General features: G+C 38.7%; 1 protein-coding gene across 9 annotated transcripts in view; it reads right to left on the minus strand.

Annotated features, from left to right (window-relative positions):
- Window positions 1-25952, minus strand: part of atp2b2 (ATPase plasma membrane Ca2+ transporting 2) — a 75323-nt gene that overhangs the window by 43583 nt on the left and 5788 nt on the right. For 3 of the 9 annotated variants that reach the window (XM_085160887.1, XM_085160885.1, XM_085160888.1), the window contains exons 2-5: window positions 10743-10943; window positions 6727-6984; window positions 6167-6292; window positions 4194-4319 (exon numbers count right to left, since the gene is read on the minus strand). In XM_085160887.1, coding sequence (XP_085017013.1) covers window positions 4194-4319; window positions 6167-6292; window positions 6727-6984; window positions 10743-10943 — 711 coding nt within the window. Of the gene's footprint in view, window positions 1-952; window positions 974-1662; window positions 1756-3758; window positions 3792-4193; window positions 4320-6166; window positions 6293-6726; window positions 6985-10742; window positions 10944-25952 lie in introns of all 9 variants that reach the window. The other 6 variants (XM_085160881.1, XM_085160884.1, XM_085160886.1 and 3 more) reach the window with 4 other exon arrangements.

A 25952-nucleotide genomic window follows, 5' to 3' on the forward strand; every position in this document is an offset into this window, starting at 1 on the left:
AAGGCATTACACCAAACACTGACAGTGAGAGAGGGTACACCAAAAGCACACGTACAGTAACAAGAGACAGCATGCATAAGAGGAAAGTTCAGGCATGCAAGATCACACGATCACACACTTAAAGGGAAGCAGACTGGAAATGTGAACAATACAGAGGGAGAAAGAGAGAGCCTGAAGGGAAAGCCTCCCACATGGTGAAGTTACATAAGAACAACTGGAAGAAAACTGAAATAAGTTTGGAGACAATGAATTTATTATGCTGTTGGATTCTTCTCAAAAGGAGTTAACTTAATTTAAATGAGCAGTTTAATCGCACAGTGCTGTTTTAAGTTATACAGTCAACTTGGGGGTAGTCTAATTGAGCTGTGAAAGACCTTGTTAGAAGTAAAAATATATATTATTTTGCAGCCGGTGAAAGATAACACTAAGCATCTAGTAAAGCCTCTTGCACTTTCAAGCAAAATAGATACACAGTGTGCCAAAAAAAGAAGAAGCATTTTATTTTGTACTGCAGCTTTGATCCCATTATTTTTGGAGTCGGTGAAAGGCAGGCCAGAAAGTTGACCAAATCTGTCTTTCAGGGATTTGTACCTAAATGTCACAAATTGTTCAGGTAGAGCTGTAAGACCATCAGACCAGAGCTGGTTCATTTCACCTTCACTTCCACTTTAGCCAGTTTCCCCGGAGTCACAATAAAGCTGAAGATGACAAATCGCTTTGTTCCAGCCCAGGATAGCACAAGGTCACCATTACAGCACAAATCTTACCACTCCTGCCTTGGGTACAAACACACTGGGGCTGCTCTCCAAGGGGAAACAGATAAGAGAGAACCCAGTGCCACTGCATTGTGTCCAGCTAACACAGAAATAGAGGATTTGCACTAAGCGACCTCAGGGGACATCAGACTAAAGGGGGTTGGACCTACTGTAAGATTTTTCCATCAGTCATCAACCTTTTTTTTTTTTTTTCAAATCTCAACAATTACATCAAATTTGAACTATGAAGGAAAATAAGAGTACAATTTAAAGAAAGGGTTTGAAATGTGGAAGCTATCCAAATGCACCATTTTATTGCCAAGAGGTCAGTTAGACTATAAAATAGGAAAAAGACTAGTGTGTCTATGTCTGAAAATAAAAAAGTGCCTTGTAAATCCTGGCCTAATCGTTCAAAAACTCATATGTAGCAACAACACTGCAGGGGTTATATGTTATATGCCTTTTTCTTACCAGATTCTGAGCAAGAAACGGAATGAAGTCACTTTTAATGTTATTCTTGTTATCCCTGACAATATAAAAAGGCTCAAAAGATCTTCCTTGCTTTTCAACATTATAGAGACCCATGGACCTGGGGACTTTTATTTATTTTAGTCTTGATTTAAAGATTCATGCAGAGGAAAAACATTAGAAATGTGTCCATGATGGCTATATTCGTTAAAACTCTTACAAGACAAACAACAGCATATAGAGAAGAACAAGAAACACAATTTCTACAGATAATAATGGCATGCACTGATAGCATGGATACGAAAAAGATACAAAACAACAGAGAGAAAAGCAAAAGATGAGCACCCATGGTAGGAGGAGGCAGTTTGAGAATGAAGAAGGTAGGAGGGGTCAAAAGTCACAAGAGAGAGATCAGAGATCAGAGGTTTTATCGACCTACCATTAATTAGGCTGGCACTGCCAGGGGCATTAATGCCTGCAGCCCCATCCGTGGCTATAGTTGCGATGGGGTGGATAGGGGGATGGGAGCAGTCTAGCCAGTAACAATAAGGGCCAAACATGAATGAACAAAAACACACACACACGCACGCCCACACACAAACACACCCACACACGTGCACACCCAAGACAGTGAACAGAAATAACATGGTTATAGCACATTTAAGAGATTCATCATATGTAGACTGTGTGAAGACCGTGTGATTAGTGTGGGGAAAAAAATGCATTTGCAAATGTTTTTATTATTATTATGTATTTAGCTAATGTTAGATTTGATAGAAGATGTTTATCAAATGTTGTCTGTGAAGGTTCTCAGTCATCCAGGTCATCGTAGTCAAAGGAGCTTGCAAAGAAAAGCGTCTGGACTTCTAAAGAAGTCCAGACGCTTTTCTTTGCAAGCTCCTTTATCAAATGTTAATAATAAGACAAGTATAACAGTGGACGGACATGAAACATGAAATCTGAACATAACATTGGGGGGAACAATAAAATAAAACATGATGCCACAGCTACACTAGAAGTAAGTCAGTTGTCAGACAAATTTAGACACCTGTTTGTTTCTGTGCAATGCATTTTACCCATCAAATTTCAAGTATTGTCAATTGTGCCCCCAACCTTTAGCGATATTAACTTTTATCAAAACCATGTTATTCGTGTAATATCGTTTAGCAAAACAAAAATCCTAATTTTAAACAAATGAGCTAAAATTAAAACTAAAGTCAAACTCCCCAGTCCACACTAAACAAAAAATAAGAGGGATCCACCTTATTAGCCAGTGAAACACACATGTGCCAGCCAGTTAAGTGAAGAGACTAATGATCTTTAACAGGAAACATAGTAATGTATCAGTTTTTTTTATTTTCCGTAGTTGTTATAGTTGCTATTTTTAAATGATAAACATGGGAAATTTTTATTATGTTTTAGTGTCCTTTTGGTTTCAGCAAAATTAAAACAAAGCGTGGTGCATAAATGTTTGTCAGTTTCATTATAACTTAATTTTTCAGTCATCTCATTTAAAAACAGGACTTCTGTGATTCTGGTCTCAGATTTTCACAGCAGATCCATCTCACCCAACATCTGGCAGATATGATTCTTTAAAAAGTCTTAATCCTAACATTGTCAGAGCTGTACTATTTAGACCAAATGTGAATCAATTATTAAATGCAAAAGGATATTCAAATGTGTGGCAACATTTTGGTATGATTTTGATCATGAAATTGTCAAATTATCATTGTTGATCAGTAATTATTATTCATTTTGAATCATCATAGAAGAATTTTTCCCCTGGTTTAGCCAATCAAATTAGATATATAAAAACCAAAAAAGTAAATGAATATATATCATAGCAGTGATGCACCTAAAACCGTATTTTTGTTGAAGAACTGTAGTTATTATAAACATCACACTAAAAAGACACACAGCATTAGATTTAAGCTGAAGGGATAATCTAACAAATCTTTACCTTTTTATAATATCACTACATGTTTCCATGCAAGCTATTTTTAATTAAATGAAAATACGGAAGTGGTAGCAAAGACACTACTAAAAGGATAAACTGTGCACATATACATATTAAGATGTAAAAGAGTACATCTTATACAAGCTTGTACTAACTAGTTTACACCCTACTGCTGGTACATGTGTTGTGCACCTACAAGGCTATTGCTCTCATATCATTGTTCTGTAATACAGCAATGAGATGAGTCTGAAAGCCCGTTCTTATTCATGGCATTTAACACGTCTATGAAGCAGGGCTTATGCTGGATGCTAGCTAGTTAGTCTGATGAGTGCAGAGCCTGTTATATGAGGAGAGGATTATGCATTGTGAAATGTGTTATCTATCAACACTTAAAAAGATGCAGTGTTGTGATTATGATGCTTCTCTTTTTAAGTGAGGAGTTTAACAGAAGCCAGGTTGCTTTGTTAGAGAAAAGGGTAGTCTAGCAACAGTGGTTTACTGGTAAGCATTAGGGGTTAAAGATCAAAAGGTTCAAGTACTGTACCACTCCCAGGGGTCAGAGAAAGGTGATACTCTACCTGTATTCTGGTGTCCGTCTTCCACTGCCCCTCCTTCGAGGCAAATTTGGAACGATAAGAGAGTAAGGACAATGATGCACCTGAACCCACAGAACCTGCATACTGCAGCTGATTACTGAGCCACCAATACTGATATCATATAGTATCTATACACATTCACTTAGTGTTGAATACTGTACTACAAACACCTACAAAAGGTGGACATTTGTCCATTTGTGAGTTCATTCTTTAGAACCCCTCTGTTTACAAAGACAGTTAAAACACTGACATTGTGCAATGAGGCAGACTTTGAGAACATAAGGTAATGAAATGAGAAAAGCTTGTTTTCAGGGGTATGTTGCTGGGCAACACTGACACAAAAGCAAATTACTCAGTACTCCTGAGTATGGAGCAGGTTATATATAAGAAGATTATATAAGGATCAAATTATCTTACCTTTCTTCTCCTTTTTCTCCTCTTCCTCCACGCCAGCCCCCAGCAGTGTAAAGATGATTCCAGTCTGAGAGTTGACACCGACAGCCGTCACCACCATGCGCCCCGAGCCCTCCATCACATGGGTCCCTAAAGAAAGTGCAGCAGTTTCTATATTACAGATATGCATACTTTCAGTAACTTAAAAGAAGATAAACACTTTTGTTACTTTTTAGAGCTTTTCTAGCAAAAGTTGACTGTTAATTTCTATAACAGCTCATTCCTATTACAAAGACTTATGCGACTAACTTGCTCAATCAATAACATTAAAGCGCTTTACAAACAGGTTAGTTGATCTTGTTATGTCCCAATCTTAAGAAAATCATATCTATCAATGAATACGCAGAACCTGTAGACTAGGAGAAAGGTTATAGCAGCAGATGCTGTCTGGCTTCCATTTCTATACAGAGTAATACTGGCTAATCTTGTTACAGTGGGCTTAGCTGTATTCATGTGAAGAGTGCATAGAGAGCAAAAGAGGAATACGTTGATTGATACTGCAATCTTGAGACCCACTGGGAACTGTCCAGATTTTGCATTTGGTATTTTTTTCTTATTCTTTCAGAGTTAGACTGTTAACAGTGACCAGTGCACTCAGTAGGGTAAAATGGGAGTCTTGACTCACTGGATAGCAAGTAAGGTGAAGGCATGCTTTAAAGGTTACATTTGGTTATGGTGAGGGTAACATTATGTCCTGCTTCTATTTAACATTCTAATCTAATGTTCATAACTAGCCAGTATGGAGTGTGACATGTTGCATAGCGGGTGTGTGATGCTTCCTGACTGAAGATTGATCCTTCTCATTATATCCAGTGGGCTCAAATCTAGTTAAGGGTAAGAGGAAAGCATCATGTGTGGTAAAGTTTGTCAGGACCACAAGGCTGCAGCTTGTCTCCTCTTTTGGCCTGATACATTTTTTATTTATTTATTTTGTGTTGGGTCAGCTGGAGGGATTCAGGAGGAGGAAAACACTGATGTGATTAATGATTAGCGTTACAGCAGGATGACAAATTGGTTGTTGTGATTAAAGGAGGCTGTGTCACACAGCACTCTCCTGTTGCATTACCTGTACTGTTACTTTAGAATGGCTTATATATCAGTGTAGCTGATGTCAGGCCTTTGATTCATGTAATAAGACATGATGGGCATGTCGCTGTTAAGGAACTGTCCACATGCTTTTCTGAATCTCCATGCTGTGCAGCCACCTATGGTCTTCTGTCACTTCTGCTCATTTATGCATGACAGTGACCTCACACATATTAACAAGCAACTAGAATCAAACCAGAACACAAAGCTGGCTTTCATCAATCACAAGTACAGTGAGAAGCCAGGAAAAAGTGCATATTGAATCCAAATTTACATCAGTGGCTTCACTGACCTAAAAATGGGTGACTACTACATGTGTCAAAGGGATTAAAAATCTCAAACATCTTAAAGACAGAGTCCTTCAAAAATCACGAGTAATAATTTAAACTCTCTTTCATTTCATATAAAATGTGCTAGAGTGGCAGGTTTAACACACTAATAATGTACCAGACTTGTATTTGCACACAGAACATCATTAACCTTGGGGAAAATAAGTTGGTGTAGGTGAATATGAGGGTAATTAAAGAAGGCAGCAAAAAGTCACACAGCTAATTATCTGCAGCAAAACATACTAATATGATCCGATTATCCCACATTTCTCTTATCAGGAATATTCTTAAATTCTAATAATCCTGCAGTCCAAGAACCCCGCTTCTGTTTCTGCTGCAGCAAAAAGCAAAATAGGTAAAGAGAAACATTTGATTAAAAACAATGTTTTTCAAGCTGTCACTGGCAGAAAAAAACCCAGACTTGTCTATTTGTTGTTTTGTTTTTCCAAACAACATGCAGGGAAAAATGGCTGTTACAAACACTATATAACATTCATAAACTACACTAAACTGAATCCATACCAGACAGCAGCATTGGGTCCTTATCTGCAGACTTCTTGACGTGGTCAGACTCTCCGGTCAGTGATGACTCATCAATCTTCAGGTCATTACCCTGGATCAACACTCCATCAGCAGGAAGCAGATCACCTGCAACAATGAAAGAGGCTTTGTTGCTTTCTAAGTACTAAAAAAAAAACAGGCTCACTCAGGATAACCACATTTATTCTGCACCATTGTGAGGAATTACTGACAGTTGTCACTCACATTATGGAATTTGAAGATGTGCATGTGTTGCTCAGCATGCATGGGGTCAGTCTGCAGCTAATTAATTGCGTGAATGTAGCTTAACTATGTTTAATTGCTTAAGGTGGACTTCACAACTTTAATCCCCTTTTGGAAATGAGGCTGTAGTCTATTTTCAGCTTATGAACCTAGAAAATTACTTTACACAGAGCCAACTGTGGTAGCCAGTAAGCACGTCCAACAAAGCCAAACTAATCAAAATATTCTAGGAAGTTTGATTAGTTTTGGTCCATAATCATAATTAATTATTGTAATCTTGACAGTTTTGTTGCACCTACCATATTTGATCTGTGCGATATCCCCCACCACTATGTCAGCCACAGGCAGCTGGATGACCTGGCTACCACGGACCACCTGGAATTTCTGCTCCTGCTCAATGCGGCTCTGCAGCCCACGAAACTGCTTCTCCTTTGACCAATCATTGAAGGCCGTCACCAGCACCACACACACTACAGACAACAGGATAGCGGCACCCTCAATCCAGCCAGCATCTGCCTCACCCTCATCTTCTACTCCACCTGCTGCTGCGCCACAGGCTGCAATTTCAGAACAGTGACAGAAAAGAGAAGCATAGTCAAATAAAGTATATTAAACACATTAGATATTTACACACACACACACACACACACACACAGTCTGTGTGTGTGTGTGTGTGTGTGTGTGTGTGTGTGTGTGTGTGTGTGTGTGTGTGTAGATAGATAGATGAACTCTGTTCACACAAATCAAATCTACAATTTCATACATAGGTATTTACATTTACTACTAATGAACACTTCAGAAAAATATACAAAGAGATGTAATCAAAGCTCAAACTGGAAACAGAGAAGCTGCACATAAACACAGCTGTGACTGTGTGTGTAATGTCTTTGCAATTGCAGTGCATATAAATTATGCTGAGCCATGTCAGCAAGTTCTGGGAACTCAACTCAACTTCCCTTCACACTAAAAACGAGTAAGGGTATACAGTCCTTAGTAATTAACTTATTAACAGCCCTTATGAAATCTATGCAATCTAAAAATTTCTTTTCCCACATTATTCAGTGTTGGAGCTTCCTAAAAAAAAAACGCATAACGCTCTTTGATGCCTGTCTGCCCACACTGCAGTCCTGAAAACTATAGCCAATTATTCCTCATACGACTGATGACAGCATTTCACAGGCTCAGCCCCAACAGCAACATTCAAATGTAGGCTCTAAATCTGTCTTCCCTCTTAGGGGGAAGCTTGTACTCTCATTCAAAACGCTCTCTTGATTTCAGGTTGATGCTAGAGTGTGGGCAGTGACAAGGTCAGATGACATACATATTTTAGATTTATTTAATAATCTATTCCTTATGAACTGGCTTATGGAAATTAATTGTATGTGTAATATGAGCAATGACTGTGAAATTACATGAACTCTCTTTGAAAAAACCTTAATCGTATTTACTTCTTCTTTCTCTTGATATATTTGTTCTACTTCAAACACGGGTCTGCATTCTACTGGCTGTGCACTGACAGATTGGGGTATATATGGGAATGAAACAAGGCCTATTCCCAGCCCTCCTTGTGCAGCTTCATGTAATTCTCTCGGAACTATTGAGCTGCACACTCCTGGCTAGCGGACTTCAAAAGCCCACAGCGGAGTGATTTGCTTTGCACTGTAAAACACTTGCAGCTCACAAGGGAATGAGCAGAAACCCCATGTTACAGACATTACATATGCAGGATGTGCTTTAACCAAAAACCAGACTCCAAGAAGCAATTTGGACCAACTAGTATGCAACATAGTGACTCCAATCAATATGATGTTCATTAAGTAGATACACTGCATTAATTAACAGATTATAGCCTCCTTGATTTGTACTCCATCAGTACGCACAAAAACGTACAAAACCATACACTATGTACTCGCTACGTTCAACAAATTTAGACAAACATGGTATTTAGTTTTATGTAGTTTAGCAGGGACAAATGCCCCCTCACAAGAAATCCTGTGATTTTTATGTTTTCTTTTTGTGAGAGACAGCTTGATACTTACGAATGCAACAGTGTGCATATTTTGACATGGGCGTGTTAGGCAAACAAAAAAGTACCCAATAAAGCTTTTAAGAACAAAATGAATAAAAACACTGATCTGATCTAAAGCAATTCAATAGTACTTTGTTATTTTTAAAGAACATTGTTAAATCATCAAATAGTCCTGCAGTAGTTTTCCTTCCCTTTTCTTTTTTTGTAACTGTGGTCATACTGAGTTCGGTCTATCCTGCTTGGCAAGACACTGATGGTAACACGATCAGTGAGTAGCTGTCCATGGTACTGAAATGACGTTCCTTCACACACTAATGCAGCAAAACACTAAAGCATCTAAAAAAGACGCAGAGCAAAATATTGCATCTACTGCAGCTGACCTTGTCATGGACATGATTAAATAAATGTGCACAAACCTGTGACAGACTAGTGACCTGCATGGGGTGTACTCTCCTTCTTGCCTTATTACTATTAGAATGAACTCCAGTTGAGTAAGTAGTTAAGAAAATGGATGAATGGGTGGATTTCTATATGCTCCAAAGGCACTTTCACATTTTGCTTAATCATGCTGATTTCTATATGGGTCTTTCAAAGTTTTCCTATGTTGCATCTTATGTGCTTAGACATAATAATGAGCCTTCTGATTCAACTGCAGTGAATCTTTTTCATATGGAAATGAGCATTAAGTCATCCCACCAGCTTCTATTTCTGGACCGTTGAGCTTTTTTGATCTATTTATAAAAACAGTAAACGAGCAGGGAGAGATGTGTGGGTTGATGGTGTGTGATCAGATTGGGGGGGGGGGGGGGGGGTCGTATTAGTTCCCCAACACACACACACGCCATAAATATGTTTTCTTGTCGTCAGACTTTCTTTGTTGTAATATATGTATATGAACAAATGTATAGGTGAAGAAATGCAATATTTTCTTATCACATATATTTAATTGGTTTTCTTTTGTTTTAAAATGCAGTTTACTGCATGAATTTAATTTATACGTAATATCTCTGCCATTTTATTTGGTCAAATTTGAAAAAAAAGAAAGAAATTATTGCATCAATCCAAATCATTTCTGTGGACTATTCTTTCATTATTATTATCCTTATCATCCTATCATCCTTGTTTTTGTTCTCACATTTTGTGAGAGATCTGAATCTCTAAGTATCCTTCCATTTCTATGACCTTATGTCCATCTTTGCCTTTGTCTGTAACACACAAACACATATTCATTTGGGATTTCTCTGAATTAGGTGAGACAAAATGCTTTGAATTCATATCTATCTCAATCGCCCTGATACTGGCTTCTATTCATAACAGTTTAGGTCCCTGATTTACATCCATACATATTCATATCATCTGTGAAAAGAGACTTGCACACTGGCACCTATTCTGCTGCCGGTTAAAGAGAAGCTTGATAATGTATCTACAGATAGTGCAGTTATTAGCATTACGATACCCTCGGCATCGCTTTGCTTTATTTGATACAGAGTTCATTCATAAAGCTAAGCAGCTAAAACGACACAGAGAACAGAAGCAAGTGTCTTGACATCATAACTGATGATCAGATTCCAATTAGGCAAATTTATAGTGTAATTATTTGACTGAGTTAGTAAATCATGTATTGTTTGCTACGCTCAAACAACTAAACATGGATTAACTGTGAAATTACTAAATAAACACATCCAACTAATGCAATGGTAACCACTTCTTCATTTTCTAATGTTTCCAGCCTGATTAGACTTTTTAAACCCCCTAAAATGATGACTTGTCCCTTTGGCAGGGTAACTGAATTCCATTACTGTGATAAGGCAGGGCGCAATGACTGATGTAGCTGACTCAGCACCTCGTTATGGTCTCTGTCTTCATTTCCTGTTTCACGGCTCACAAGGCTGATGTATGGGCCCTGGGAGCTCAAGGTTATTTCTCTACTCAACACTTCATTAACCTTCCCAGTACCTTTCTTACACACATTTGACACAGTCATAATCTGCACAAACGAGCACACACACGCACAACCAAAAATTAGCCCTATGCTTGATGAGTCACTTGACCTCTTGAGGCAAGGCCACAAACAAAGTATGACCAGCCTCGCCAATTAAAAAGTGTGTGTGCAAACATGTAGGTGTAAGCACGTTAGCCCGGGCGAGTCAGGTCAGAGGAAGTGATGCCAGTGCGCCAGAACAACTATAGCCCCACTTCCATTCCCCGCAACAGAGAAGATACCACAGATAATGGCGCAGAGCAAAAATGTACAGACTTTAAAGTCACAGGAGCTGTTTCACTCACACTCTCCGCCAGTCTCCCCGGGAGGGTGGTAGAAAGAGAGACCCAGGGAGATCAGGGCAGCGATCTCCAAGATGATGAGGGTAACGTCCTGCAGGGCCTCCCATACCAGTTGCAGGAAGGTTTTTGGCTTTTTTGGAGGTATCAGGTTTTTACCAAATATTTCTTTCCTCTTGTCCAGATCAGTTTGGGCACCTGCAAGACCTGAAAATGGAAGACACAGAAATAGATAGGGAGACAGAAGCAGATAAAGAGTTAATGTTGCGTGGATGCTTTATCCATCCATCCATGCATCCATCAATTTTATTTTGCTTATCCAATTTAGGGTTGTAGGGAGGTTGGAGCCTATCCGAGCTGCCATAGAGTGAGAGGCAGAGTATCCTGGATAGGCTGCCAATCTGTCGCACTGCTAACACGGAGAGATAGACAACGATTCACATTCACACCTATGGGCAATTTAGAATCACCAGTTAGCCTAACCCCACAAACTGCATGACTCTGGACTGTTGGAGGAAGTAGGAGTACCTGGAGAAAATCCACACAGATATGGGAAAATGTGCAATCTTTTTTTTTAATAGCATAACATAGCACCACAAACAAAATATCTCTAATTACCAGTTTGAGTCACGGTGGACTACAGCTCTGCATTCCTTATATAATTCTGCTCGGGAGATAAGGACCTTATGCTTCGACCTCATCCACCTCCTCGTACGCCATGAACTACTGCACATAAATATCTTTTGCTCTTTTATGTGAAGAAATTCATACTGGCTGCTTGAGGCACAGTTTACTTTTAGATTACAGCCCAGAAAATGATTCTCGCACACGAGCCCAAATTACAACAATTTCAATGCTTTGACAAGAGCCACAGTTGAACATTATAGCGCTAATAATATGGACATTATAGAAGGTTAAGATCTATGCAAAAAGGTTTTGGTCTGTACAGTTTTATTGATTTGAGAGGATCAAATTCAGGGGATGATATGAAAAAAAAGCATTGTGGTGGATTTTGTATCTCTTACCAGCATTCTTCGCTTACATAATGGCCTTCAAATTTGTGTATAACATGTTAAACTTGATATATATATAAATGTTCATCTATAAAATCGGATTTATTACAGACATTACATCAAGCTGCATTAATCTACCCGGCTGCTGTTCGGTGTTTGCTGAGCGTGCACATAAGCCCAGTGTGTTTTCACGGTTGCTCTCTCTGTCTCTTTCCCCCACAAATGCAGACATTACCACAGCATTATGTCATGCGTAGTGCGTCACTGGGTTTCCCAGGAGTGGCCCTGGATTGCACCTGATAACATTGCTGCTGCATGACAATGTTTCACATGTAAATGCGCACCGATTCCCTGCGATAAATTACTAACATTTGTGGAAAATAAGTGGTCATCCACTAAAGGAGAAGCGAGAAATGATGACAGAGCTGTTAAAAAAAGAAAGGAGCAAAAATATACAAAACGGAGACGGTGTAGGAGAGAGGCAGGAGATGGGAACAAAAGGAGGGAAGGCAGGAAAGAGAACAATTCCCAGCTCTTACGATGGAGAATGCCCCGGTTACAAATAGATCAGTCTATAAATAGCCTCATTATCTATTCCCTTTTAATTGTCTCTTGAGAAAACCTAGCATGTACAGCCATTGATCTCCACAGCATCCTGCCTCACATCTTACACAAGCATGTGTATGTGCTTGTTTGCGCACATGTGTGTGAGTATAAGCTCGTGACTCTTGAGCGACTGCTTGAGCTTTGTGTGTGTGCATGTGTGCGTGTGTGTTTAATAAGCTTGGCCAAGCATGCCTGCAGTTGCTTGCAATATCAAACAATAAGAGTAGAGCTCATATAACAGGGCTTTAGCCAGTTCCAGTTGGTTAGACACACACACACACACATACACACACACACAAAGATAAACGCTGTTTATAAATACATATTTACATGAACCCTTTCTATCTTTTAAAAAAAGTTGATTTCTGCTGATACTGCAGTGATATATGTTTTTTTTAAAATAAATATGATAAAACAATAGATGCATATAATAATCCTAGCATTCACTTAGATGATATCTGACCTGTTATGTATTAGGCAAAATTCTTTGTGGCGTTACTTTGGTTTAAAATGACCTTTAACCTTGTTAAAACTTTAAACTACATTCTCCTTAAATGCCCTTGAAATGCAAGCTACACTGTAATCAATCTCCCCAGTCATTAAATACTCAGTGTTTCCTGGAAAAGCCTCTGCTTAGTTATCTTTCATTCCTGGATCACTGATTACAATACTGCTTACAGAAAAACATCTATTTGGCATTTTATGAAATATTGCTTGCCATGTAAATGCTGTCAGTCTACCCAACTAACTGCTCGGGCAGTGGAGGCAGTTTAAACTGTGGTGACACACAAATGAGTCACAACTTTCTCAGAAAGGATCAAGGTTGATTGCAAAGGAGTCTTTGTGTGACCATTCATTACCAAGTAATGAAACTCAAACACAACAAGCTATAATGTCAACAGCATGCAAAGAACATGAACGAATGGCAAAAAACCCCCAAGGTATTTAAATCAAATGTCAAACAGTTCTCTGCTTTTATGAAAGGCATTGATGGTTTCATTTCATTTTCATTTTTCCGCTGTCTTCATAACTTCTGTCTCCATCACCCCAACACTACTCCACCTCACTGTTTGTACCAAACACGGAGGTTTGTCTACAAAGCACTAAAGTGTGTTACCTCTAAGAGTGTAAAGCCCTTCTTCCTCCGCTATTTTCCAATTCCACTGCTATTTAAAGAGTCATTAGCCCGTAGCTATGCCAAACGTAAGCAGTTCCCGTTTAACAGCTGATATCTTTATATAACTTCTATGTGCTGTGTGTGATCATGTGTCTGTTTTTTCTTCATTTACTTGTTAAACAAACATGTTTTCATTTTTACAATGCTTTTTATTTGTTATTCCTCTTCTGTTTCCTTCTGTAATACTGTCTGAGCTATTTTGTGTGTAAAGTGCTACACAAATAAATTCAGATTCAGATTCAGATTCAGAAGACTTTATTTATCCCTGAGGGGCAATTGAGAGACTGACCTTGCCAACCGTACATACAATACAAAAACATCACATTGGGGAGACAGGTCAGACTAGGTAGCTGGCCAGTCAGCCGCATGAGCAGCAACCAGGAACCGGACTTTATTGTAGACATAAAGTCACTTTATGTCTACAATACTCATGGAATAGTGGGATAAGATAACTAAACAGTACTGTTTAAACATCCTTTGGGAAAGAAAAGGGAAATGTCATTAATATACCAACAATAAATCCTTTTTTTTTCGTTGTTGTTTTCCCACTCCGATAAACGTTTATTACTCAGTAATGACTTTTCTTGGTATTCTGGTTCAGGGCTAAGATAAGCAGTCAAACTTCTGTAACCTAAGAGAGATTTTGGCTCCAAAAACATTTTCAGCTCATTGTGATCAGAAAACTTTTTAAGCAGTTTTTTAGTTCCCAGTGAGGATTATTAGCAATGCATCAATTCTACCTTTCCCCGATGACTCTTCTCGTATACTAAATGCATGGCAATATATTTATCAGTCAAAAGCAGCAGGACCTGAGATCAAAATCCACACTGGCAATTGGCACCGGCCTAACATTGTCATTCCAAATGACAAGGGACAGGAAAAAGAACTGTAAAAAAAAAACAAAAAAAAAAAACCCTGCATGAAACTAAATTAGATTTTTTTTTTGCACTCAGAGGGAACATGATGGCATATTTTAACAGTTGCCCTTTTTTGTCAGCAACTAAAAATAGATCTCCATGGAAACACTATGCATCCCACTCGTTGAGTGGAAATACCCGCAACTCTCAACCTCAGAGAAAGTGTGAATAAGTAAGTGGGTGTCAGTTTCTGTGCGCTTCGTATGTGTGTTTTGTGTTAAAGCGAACGCATGCCTGCGTATTTGTGTGTGCGCAGACCGAAATAACGAGATGACCTCTAAATGTCCTTGAAAAGTAGGCTCGTCAGCGTTGTGCGGGAAACAAAGGGTGTTTTTTAAAAATGCACATAGTGAGCTGAAGGTTGTTTTTTGAGGTGTTTCAGCAGGTCCCTTCACACACTCCCTTCCCCCCTTTTACACTTGTCTGCCTCAACTTTTTTCCCCTCTTTCACTGTGCGCTAAAGTGTCCAAAACAAGTTACCATGGCAACACAATTCGATGATGATGATGATGATGATGATCCCCCCCGCCACCCCCCAAAAAAGCAAATCAATAGCTTCAACATTTATTTTCAGCTTTCACCATTTTGAAAGGGAAATAGAGTGTGGTGGGGAGGGGGGGGGGGGTTGAGGTGTGACTCACAGAGCACAAGAGAACAAGAAGAACAGAGAGATGGGGACTAGGCTGGATGTGGAGTAACTCTATGAATAATAACCCATCAGTGGATAAAATGTGGATAATTATCATGCTCTTATTAGAAGAGGGATTGATGGAGAAATGTGTCACAGTGTCCTTGAGAATGACCTCCATAATAATGACATCATTTTATGCCATAAAGGAGAAGAGGTTTGTTACTGTGTGTGCAAAGGCAGAATAAAGGCAACATGGATAAAATGGGCAGGTATAATATACTGTAAGAAAACACTATGACATGTAAAAAATATGGTATAAATGATGCATCGTGGCTGCAGAGAGGATGTGAGACAGACAAAGGTAGGAATGTAAAATTCAGAGAATACTAGATAAGGACACATTACTACAAGAAAAGGAAGAAAAACATATGTAACAAGCAAAAAAAAGAAACACCTTTCTGTCCTCCAATAATAATTTAGAATGACTTTTTACTTGTCCTTGCTTTTACGCTATATCTTTAATTCTTTACATTTATTCACGCATCTGTATTAAAATACTCTGAGAGCTACTCGAAAAATCTCTTGTATGCTTAATATACTTCATATACTTGGCCAATAAAGTTGACTGTGAATCAGTTAGTCTGTGTGTAAACACTGATGCAACTGGTTCATGGCTTAGTGATATTGTTTAATATATAGTATATTTAATCAAAGTTCAGTTTCCAAGGCGATGCATTTTCTCACAGCACACATGCTGCCAAGCTGTTTTCTTTTTTGATGAAAATAAAGTTCAGAGAGTCCTGCAAAAAATAAATAAATAAATAAATAAAATAAATGTGAGGAGATAGAAGTAAGCAAAAGCCTGAATTAGATCTGCTGACCCATGTCTCACATGCTGCTCCCCAACTGTGTCTTCTTCCAGCAAAGAGGACACTCTGCCATTCACCACAAACAGTGCTTAATACTTCTGATACTTTTACTGTATGCATGCATGCCCATACATGTTTAAGCTGATGGGGTTTTTTAAATACTATTTTCATTCACTGCAGATGCTGATCCCCAGTATCCACATATAGTAAGAGAATATGTGCAATCACATCTTTTAAACATGGTATGACTGAATATTTGGGGTTGCCAACAGTGTCTTTGATGGACATGAGTGTACTCTAGTTTAAAGAGTTGTTTTGTCTTAGATTTATAGACTATTTAATCAGTGCTTGGGTGCACAGATTCTCTAGGGACTCCACAGGGTGTCAAGATTCAGAGTGAAGAGGCCATGGCAGGAGGCTTGTTCTCCACACACCACATATGCAATCTTACAGTTTTGCTCACAGACCAGATTATGATCCGACATATTTTCAGAAGCCAGAGATGCAAGGAAACATAATGCTCTGTGTGTAAGCATGAATGAAAGTTCTTTCATTTCATGAGGATTCAAGGTCAACAAACACTAATATGTGACTACATGCACATGCACAAGCATACATTTATCTTTCCTTCTCCTGTGGTCAGCCCCAGCTAAAAGCTAAAAGGCTGGAAACTGAAACTATGCAAAACCATGGTTTTTGCATAATAAGTGCACTATAGTGCTGTCCAAAAGTTCAGAGCCACCTCTTATTTCTTTATACTTTGCTCTCAAAAAGCCAGATTTTCTTGGAATTTGTTTAAAGTGGTCTTGAGCAATAGTTACTCAGGCTTTCTGCAGGGCTTTTACCAATTTCTTTGCAAACTAACCTTTTTCTCATTATTTTTCAGGTCGGTCCATACAGCTGGCTATTTTCAGACTAATCTTTTTTGTTTGTTGGGCCACTTAACACTGACCTGTAACTCACTCAAGCATTAAAATAGGCACTTGACTGAAGGGGTGACGCAGTATTGTGTCCACATATAACAGATAAACATAAAAAGTACAACCTTTAAATCATATCTTTATATATTATATCTGCTTTTGTTTAATTTTCAATAACAACAAAGAAAATACTGGTTGACAGGCATAAAATAGTATTTTTGCTCCAACAAGGTGATTCCCAAAAAGCTGACATATGAAAAACACATGTCCCTTCAGTTTATCCATCTTGCTGTTTACTCTTCAGAAATAGTCTCGGTGGAAAGTTGGCTGTCAAGGAGCCATTGTTAAGGAAAGGAGAAAAAAGCTGAGGTATGCCAAACTGCACAAGAACTGGACTGAAAATCTGTGGCAACAGGTCTTCTTTGTTCCAGATTACTAATCCAAATTTGAAACTTCAAGATCAAATTATAATCAGAATGGAGGAGGTCAGGAGAGAGGTCCAGTAAGTGTCTGCAGCCATCTGTAAAACACAATGTAGGCTTTGTTGAGATCAGTGGTCTTGGGGATCATGTCAAACGTGAACAAGGAAAAGTCTTCAACATTTTGATCCACTATTCATTTTTCAGCGTGAAAATTATCCCGAACAATGGACTAAAAGCGTACCGCAATAGAAAAACACACAATGAAGTGCTATTGGTCATGGACTGGCCTCCTCAGAGCCCAGACCTAGACATTATTGAAGTAGTCTGGAATCATCTTGACAGATCATCTTCAAAACACAAGCCTGTCAACAACCAAAGAAGAGCTTTCAAGCCAGAAGTACTATTCCTGAAGACTACTTAAAGAAAGGACAAGCCTGACTAAGAGAGTTCAGGCTGTGGTGAAGACTAAAGCTGGCCACACCAAATACTGACTTTCAGGGTAGTTAGAAACCTACAAACTCTTTTTTGCCTTATATATTGTATTTCCATTTATGTTTGCACAGTTCTATACATATATGATAGATATAGAGTTAGTAGCTTGTTAGCTTAGCTTAGCATGACTAACACTAAAAATAGAGGGAAAAAGCTAAACTGGCTCAGTCCAAATGCAACTAAATCCACCTAACAGTGCCTCTAAAAGTCAGTAATTAAGATATGAAAAAATACAACATTTCAACATTTTATTAGTCGGGTTATTACTGGGCCTGGTTGCCATGCAACTAATGGACAACTCAACTAAGTTACTGTGGGGTTTTTTTCTCCAAATGTCAAATCATTAGTCTTAGACATCTACACGTCCACGTCTTACACAGCCGAGGTGATTTTTTTCTTTATTTAGCTACTACAAGCTCACATACAAGCTTTCACTTGGTCTTAAAAGTTTTCATTACAAAGACAAATAAAATGCTAAATCTTTACTTAGTCCCCAGTGTTACATAAATTGCTAATAACTAAAAGGCTCAAATGGCAGAGCAGTGTGTCCCACCAACCACAATTAAATGTATGTTGCAATGCCGAAAATAAAATATTCACTAATGTGTGACCGTGTGTGCATGTGTGTGTGCGCATGAGAGTCTGTGGGGGCAGCTGTACAAGTGGGTGAGTTTTGCTGTCAGGCACTGTGCTCTATGAGTCTGACTCATGCGAGAAATGGCAGAGTGGAGTGAGACAACGCAGCTCACAGCTCGCGCTCTCTTACAAACACATACATACACAAAAACACGCACACCAGGCACTCTGCAGGATAACTGATAATTACTTATCATTCGTACTTTGCAGCATATATCAGCGTAAATGTTGGAAGGAAAATGTGTAGTGACAATTGAATGAACATGGAACCAAAAGTACAGGCTTAAAAACATAAATAAAGCATTGAATATTTAATTTAAAGCTTTGAGCCAGTATACACAGCTCCATAATGATACTTTTGTGCAGAGCTTTTTCAAAAGAATGACAAGAAAATCAATCATGAAGTAATTCTCTCTACTGAAGTGACAGATGCTCATATCACAGAATTTGAATGCCCAGAGGTTTAATTTACACCTCTTCGAAAATCTTTTTGGAGGCCTGAAAAGTAGCACATTGATAGCAAATGTAGGGGTGGGGGGGTGGGGAGCAGGCTCCTTGTGACTCATAAGCAGTTCATATGGCTCCTTTCAAAATTCATTACACGGTTATTTATTCTGTGAAAATGATGCACATGGGCGAGGTCCACACCACAAACGGAGGCGTACATTAGGGCTGCACGATTCATCGTATTAAGATCTCTGCGCAGTCTCATTCTTAACAATTCTGCTGTGTTTGCATCTAATGGACAGAGATGCTGCATTGAACCATTGAACCTAGCTTTCAAAATATTTTCAGAATTAAACAGAAAAAAAGTTTGAAATTGTGGAAACTTATCTTAAAATGAATCCACTGAAAGTGAAAACACAGAAGAAAAATACAAGTGCCTGACTGAATTTATTAGTCAACAGTGTATCTGTTCCACCACCTGAAAGTACTGTAAAGTTAGCTGGCTCCAGTGCCCTGAATGTGGACACAACATTAATGAGACATCTGTTTACAGCCTTTGTGTGTGTGTGTGTGTGTGTGTGTGTGTGTGTGTGTGTGTGTGTGTGTGTGTGTGTGTGTGTGTGTGTGTGTGTGTGTGTGTTTGCATTGTAGACACAACTACTTAGTGATAAGGGCAAAGTGTAATGAGGTCAGTAACTTCATCCTGTAATTCCAGACCGTTCAACCATTTATTCAGTCAATCAATCCACCATGTAGCTCTCATTCTTCTTCGCTCATCCAGTTAACACAAATTTACTGAGTTTTTGCTTTTTATTTATTTATGTTTTTTTGAAAGTCAGTCATTGATGAAATGTTATTGCTACTGTATTCTTTGTACCTTACAGACGATCAAATAAATGAAAGCTGTAGGTGTCTACTTACGGTAAAAAAAAAACATCTGTTTCTCACTTTCTCCGTTACACATGCTTACATGCATGGAAGAAACACATCTGTTGCCTACTCCACTCTTGTATGACCAGGCTGTGAATGCAGTTATGTATGAGCTGCTGTATTCATAATAGCAGAAATATAAGTGCATTTTGATTATGTAAAACATGCATGAGCTTATAAAATGGTGTAACAGTATATATTGAAAATTGAAAGAGAAAAAAATGCATACAAAGACAGTGATGCTTACTCTTGTTTTCAAAGAATACAATAGTAAGCAGTAAGACAATTTAAAGACTATTTTAAACTAAACTCTAAGAATTTAGTTTAAAATAGTCTTGATGTCTCTAATTTTGTCACACGGGCTTTTCCAACATTTCTAACTGCACACATACACAGTGCATGCATGCCCACACAAATCCACAATCCTTCCCCCCTGGGAGTGAAAAGAGAGAGCATCCCGGGCCAAGAGGCTGAAAGGGAGAGTGACAGTGGTCTATCTGCTGTCTCCCATCTGGGTGTCAGTCTCTGGTTTCGCCCAGGGGCTCAGATAAGCTCCGGACACAATAGGGACAGCTATTAAAATTCAAACTACCAGAGAGAGTCATGAAATAGTCATAACAGGTAAGGGAAATCAACACACTCTAATGCCCCCCTTATCATCTGTCTGTTTGAAAGCGCAGGGAAAAAACACAGTTTGGGTTTCTGATCATTGGGTGCAGGAAATTGGACTAGAAAGCCAAAACAATGCTTTAAAATGCTAAGCTATAATCTATTCATCCATCCATCCTGTAAATATCTTATCTATCTAGGGTCACAGGAAGCTGGAGCCAATCCCACCTTACAGCCCCCTCCCCCCTCCCCCCAGACATATCAGTAGTCACTTTCTCACTAGTGACATGTACAAGGGACGAGGGGTACAAAACAAACACAGCGCCAACACAAGGAGAGACAACACTCTCATATCCAAACCTTCAGCTTATACATGTCTATCCATAGGGAGGAAACCAGAGCACTCGAAGGAAGACAAAGGGAGAACATCTGAACTGCACACACAGAAATGCCCCAGTGAAATAAAATAAAATAAAAAATGTTCTCTGCATCACTATTCAATGACTTCATTATTAAATGAAGTCATCTGCTTTATATATTTAATTATTTCTTTTTACCATTATATATATATATATATATATATATATATATATATATATATATATATATATATTTTTTTTTTTTTTAATGTTTAAATTTGTATTTTAAACTTTGGTGTCTATATAAGCTATATAAGCCCCGAAGTTCAAACCTGGGGCCTGTTTACTGCAGTTTTACTGCACAAATAGATACACCTGCTGTTGTGCTTCTAACTTACACAGTGATGTAGAGATACTGACTGAACACTGCAACACTTGAAGTACATATAACACAATGAAGAACATAATAAAAGTCTTTAATGTGCTACGAGTGCTGCTGAATCTTTGACCCCCTTAGACTACATCCTCTGAAACCTCTGCACCTTGGCAGTTGTGTCAGAAGCCTCTGCTTTGCTTCTGCAGTGAAATAATTAAATACGGGTAAAATATTTGTCACAGAGAAAAAGGCAAACTAAACTCCTTGAACCAGCTTTTCTGTGTGGAGTTTGCATGTTCTCTCTGTGCCTGCGTGGGTTTTCTCCAGGTGTTCAGGCTTCCTCCCACGGTCCAAACACATGCATAATTTGGTGATTCTAAATTGTAGGTGTAGGTGTGGATGTGAGCGTGAACATTTGTTTCTGTGTAAGCTCTGTAGTGGACTGGCAAACTGTCCAGGGTGTAACCTGCCTTTTACAGCTCGGAGAGTCTCCAGCAACACCTGCAACAACGGCTAGATAAGTGGATTTACTGAAAGGATTTTCAGTAAATTCTTTAAGTTATAAAATCTCCTAAATAGTTTCAAATATCATTAAAGTCTCCAAGAGTTTATAGGAATGCATTGAATAAGGTTTTGTAAAAATTTGAAAATAGGCAAGATTAAGCTTTTGCTTGCTTTATGGTCATGGGTATGGCACCTACAGACACATTTTAAAGGTCCAGAAAAGCTTATTTCTATCTCCTTGTTTGTGCTTGTCTTTTCTGATGTGACAGGCTTGTTATACAGTTTTCAACTACTGGTAAATTCAAAGCTAAGAGACAGCTGCTCTGTGCCCTTGAGCAAGGCAGGGCTGGATCTGGTTCAAGACTATCTGTTTATGTGCCCTTGAGAAGGAAATGCTGTCTGTCTGTTTGGCAGCAGTGGTAACACCCTTATTCTGCCCCACAGCGGGAGAAAAGAGAGGAGAGAGGTCAACTCAGGAAAAGAGCTGACATGGAGAGAAACAAGCCGGTTATACACCCGGACTCTGCATATCCAGCTAAAAGCACTGCCGTGCCTGTCAACTCCCTATCCAGATACTTCTGACTTCCAGCATTTCAGATTTAAGACATTTCAGCAGACAAGAACTGCATGTAGATATACAACAGCAACCTAGGACAAAGATCAAAATACTTCTACAAAGCCAAACTTAATAGGCGTAATAGCTCTAAGCAAACACAATAAATTATTTTTCAAATAAAGATATGATCCAATATAAGGTTATATCCATAAGAGAGGGCACCTTAGCTTGTTCTAAATTGATTTCCAAGTAAAAGTTTATTAAGCACATGTCTTGTTTTTTTTATTAGCACTGCATTAGCTTACAGTCACTTTTTGGATTCTAAAAAGAAATTTTACATCTTCAGCCATGTTTACTGTGCCAATCTGTACACTATAGTATAAACTCACACAGACAGACATACTGTATACTGTCATGAGTCAGCACCAGGCTCCATGGGAACAGGCCAGTAGAGTCTGGTTTTTGGCAGCTGTCCTCTTAATTCAGTCAGGCATCTCTTGGGACATGCCCAGCATCTGTGTGTGTATCTTTCTGACATTCCCTCTAAAGCTGTGATTTCATCAGAGAGTTGCACACATATGCAACAAGGGGATATATAGATAGATAGATAGATACTTTAAATATATACATATTGCAGCGCATTATAAGACCACAACCATATTTGAATTAAACCCAATGCAGGAACATGAGTGTAATCTTGCCTCTTTGCACATGATTCAGCTACCCTTTATTCAGTGCTCATGAGTCAGACTGTACCCATCTTTTAAGTGGCCCTTCATTTTGACTATACCTTTCACAGTAGTCATCATGTTGACTAAAATCTGTCCAGACACACAAATATAAACGTGTCAAAGTCACCAAAACCATTTCTGTTGTAGTTCCTGCAGGAGGTGCGTCACCATGAAAACAAACACAGACTCACCTCGTTGACATGGCTGGAAACATCTTCAAACCAAAGTTAGCACATTTGTTATGCGGGAAATCAATAATAAAGTATACGGTTAATGTATAGATTGGAGGCCACTCTCTTACATAACAAATCCCTGTAGCTGAGGTTGTACTTCTCTAGGAACAGCGATAAAAGCCTAATATAATAGTCTAAGCTTCTGAGAAATGATTGCACTTCCCAGTGCAGCGGAAAGATTCACCACCCATTATTATTGTTCCCTAACATCTGTTAGTCCTTTTTTATTACACCGAATTAAAAAAAAGTTTGCACTAGTTTTGTAATAAGGCATGCAAATGGTTTATTAGCTCTCACTAGCAATTTTTCTAATCTTTTATCAAAGTTTAATCGGAATCATTTAGGTTGCCAGGGTGAACATTTATGGGTTTCTCTTTTATATCAAGCCATCAACGCTTTTATATCTCTAGGTTTGATGGCATGTGAGGTAGCTGACTTCTCGTGTTTCAGTTCGCTATCAAGCTCTCAGATTCAAGTGTCAGTGCAGCTGAAAGGTTATTTTTTTCCTTATTTCACATTCCTGACAGTCTAGGATCATTTAAAAGCACTTTGTTATCTTTTAATAACTGGATTTATGTATGATATCGTGCTTTATATAGTTTAATTTTACTGTTATCTGGTCACTATTTCACAACAGCTGAGCTAAAGGGGAAAAAACATGCAAAAATACAAGAAAAAGACATCAGAGAGACTTTTGTTTGTGGGTGCACTGTAGCAAGCCCATGTTGTTTTCTTATGATTACTGCTTATCACTAATTTGCAAAGAATTGATGAATTATTGATGAGCCTTTATTGAAAACAGACTTTTTTTTCATGACATCCGAAGTATTACATGAACCACTCATTAGGGCACCAGTGTAAATCTTCTTAATACCGCATATAGAGTGGTACTGCAGTGACTGACTGCTGTGCCAGATTACTGCTTCAGTCTGCCTCAAGGTCACTGCTACTACACTGCAGAACACCTGTGTGAGTAGTGGTGTACATGTCTACGTGTGCGTGTCTGCCCACAGTGTGGTTTTGCTTTCTCACAGAGCAAAATGGCTGTGTATCATTTATAATCTGTCCTCTGAGAGCCATCTCTCTCTCTCTCCCTTCTTTGCTGCCTCCAATTTCATTCTGTCTCTCTTTTTTTTCCCCTACCTCTTCCAGCCCTTTTACAGAGTCACTAGGGGAGGAGGGAGCAAGAGGAGGGCAGATACAAGAGGAGCAGAGGAGGAGCAGAGCAGGAGAAATTGTCCTTATTAAAGAGACGGCAGCGCCATGTGAGAGATCCCTTGTGGGACAGAGATTAAATAGACTGCGTCAGAGGGGAACGTGCTCATGGTGCTGCGACTGGAGGACGTGATTAGTATGAACATCTGGGATGGAGAGATGGAGGGAGGGTGGAAAAGAAAGGGGGTGAGGAGGAAAGGTGTGATGAGGGACAAATATATGAGAATAATGGAGGTTACGATCAGAAGAGGAGAATGTGCAGAAATGTCAGAATGCACACTGAAATGTGAAGAGAACACAAGCAGGGAGGAAAACAAAGAGAATATGGGAGTGAATTAGAATGAGGACTAAAGACGATGAAATGGGAGAACAGGTGGTGTCTTCAACTGAACTCTGCAGTCCCAGAAGGGAAAGAGAGAGGAGAGGTGAAGAAAAAGAGGAAGTGAGAAAAGCAGATGACAGATGAGGGGAGAAAACACTCTCCTGGGCTATGTATAGAATTTATAAAGCCCTCATTACAGTAACAGTACAGAACATTGGGACTAAAGTGTGTAGAGTTGCATGATTAGAAGCAGTAACAGCAGTACAGCACTCTGAATAGTACAAAAAGAAACCAGTGCTTCCTGTGTGACTGTTTTCAGGGGATGAGTGGTCTCAGCAGTGGAAACACATTAAGCTGATATTTTGAACAGAAGCAAATCGGACAGTTTGTAATGAAGTCATAAACTGTATATAAAAGATGGAATCTCTCGGTTGGTGAAATCATATTTTAAAGCCTCGAGCTAAGCAGTTTGGCTGCTGTCATCTTGGGTTTTCAAACTGCACAACGAGAGGATCTGACTGAGCGTATTCTTGTACTGTAGCCAAACATATGCCAAATGTTAAGCCCACCCTTAGGCATACCCTGTGTTTTGACTCGACAGGAGACCATCATTTACAAAAATGATTAATCATGTTGTATTTAATACGACATGAAACTAGTGATTGAAACCATAAACTAATCAGTTAAGTGTTCACAGGGGTATAAAAAAGGAGTGAGTTGGCTCATTTCCCCTTTACTTCCAAACAACTGTTCATCTTTTTGCAGCCCCTACTGACCATTAGAAAAAATGCAGATTTCATGCACGTTTACCTGCATTTGATTTGAAGGCCACCATATGGCGATAGCTGTGGTTGCAAAAATACTTCCAGCCCTGTAGAAATCTACGGAAAAATATAAATGGCTACCTTTTATGGTTACTCTTAACCACTGATTTTAGAACATACTGAATAAAAAAATGATATTTTTATATCTGGAACAGGACTTCAAAAACCAGAAGGTGACATCATGGTAACTATGTCCATCGCTAAAGTAAAGCAAGGACAGATATGAAGGACAACAACACTAAAGAAAAAAACAGAATGGGAATGAGCATCAAACTCAAAAAATTCTCAGTTTAAATCAACAACAGAAAACAGGGTGGAAATATAATCATGCTGGTGACGCTAAACATGCAGTTTTTATGTCCTTTTGCCATTTATTTATATAATTATTTATATTATTTATATAATGTTTAATAACTTACCATCTAAA

The sequence above is a fragment of the Neolamprologus multifasciatus genome, chromosome 5 (genome assembly GCF_963576455.1).
Source record: "Neolamprologus multifasciatus chromosome 5, fNeoMul1.2, whole genome shotgun sequence".
NCBI lineage: Eukaryota > Metazoa > Chordata > Actinopteri > Cichliformes > Cichlidae > Neolamprologus > Neolamprologus multifasciatus.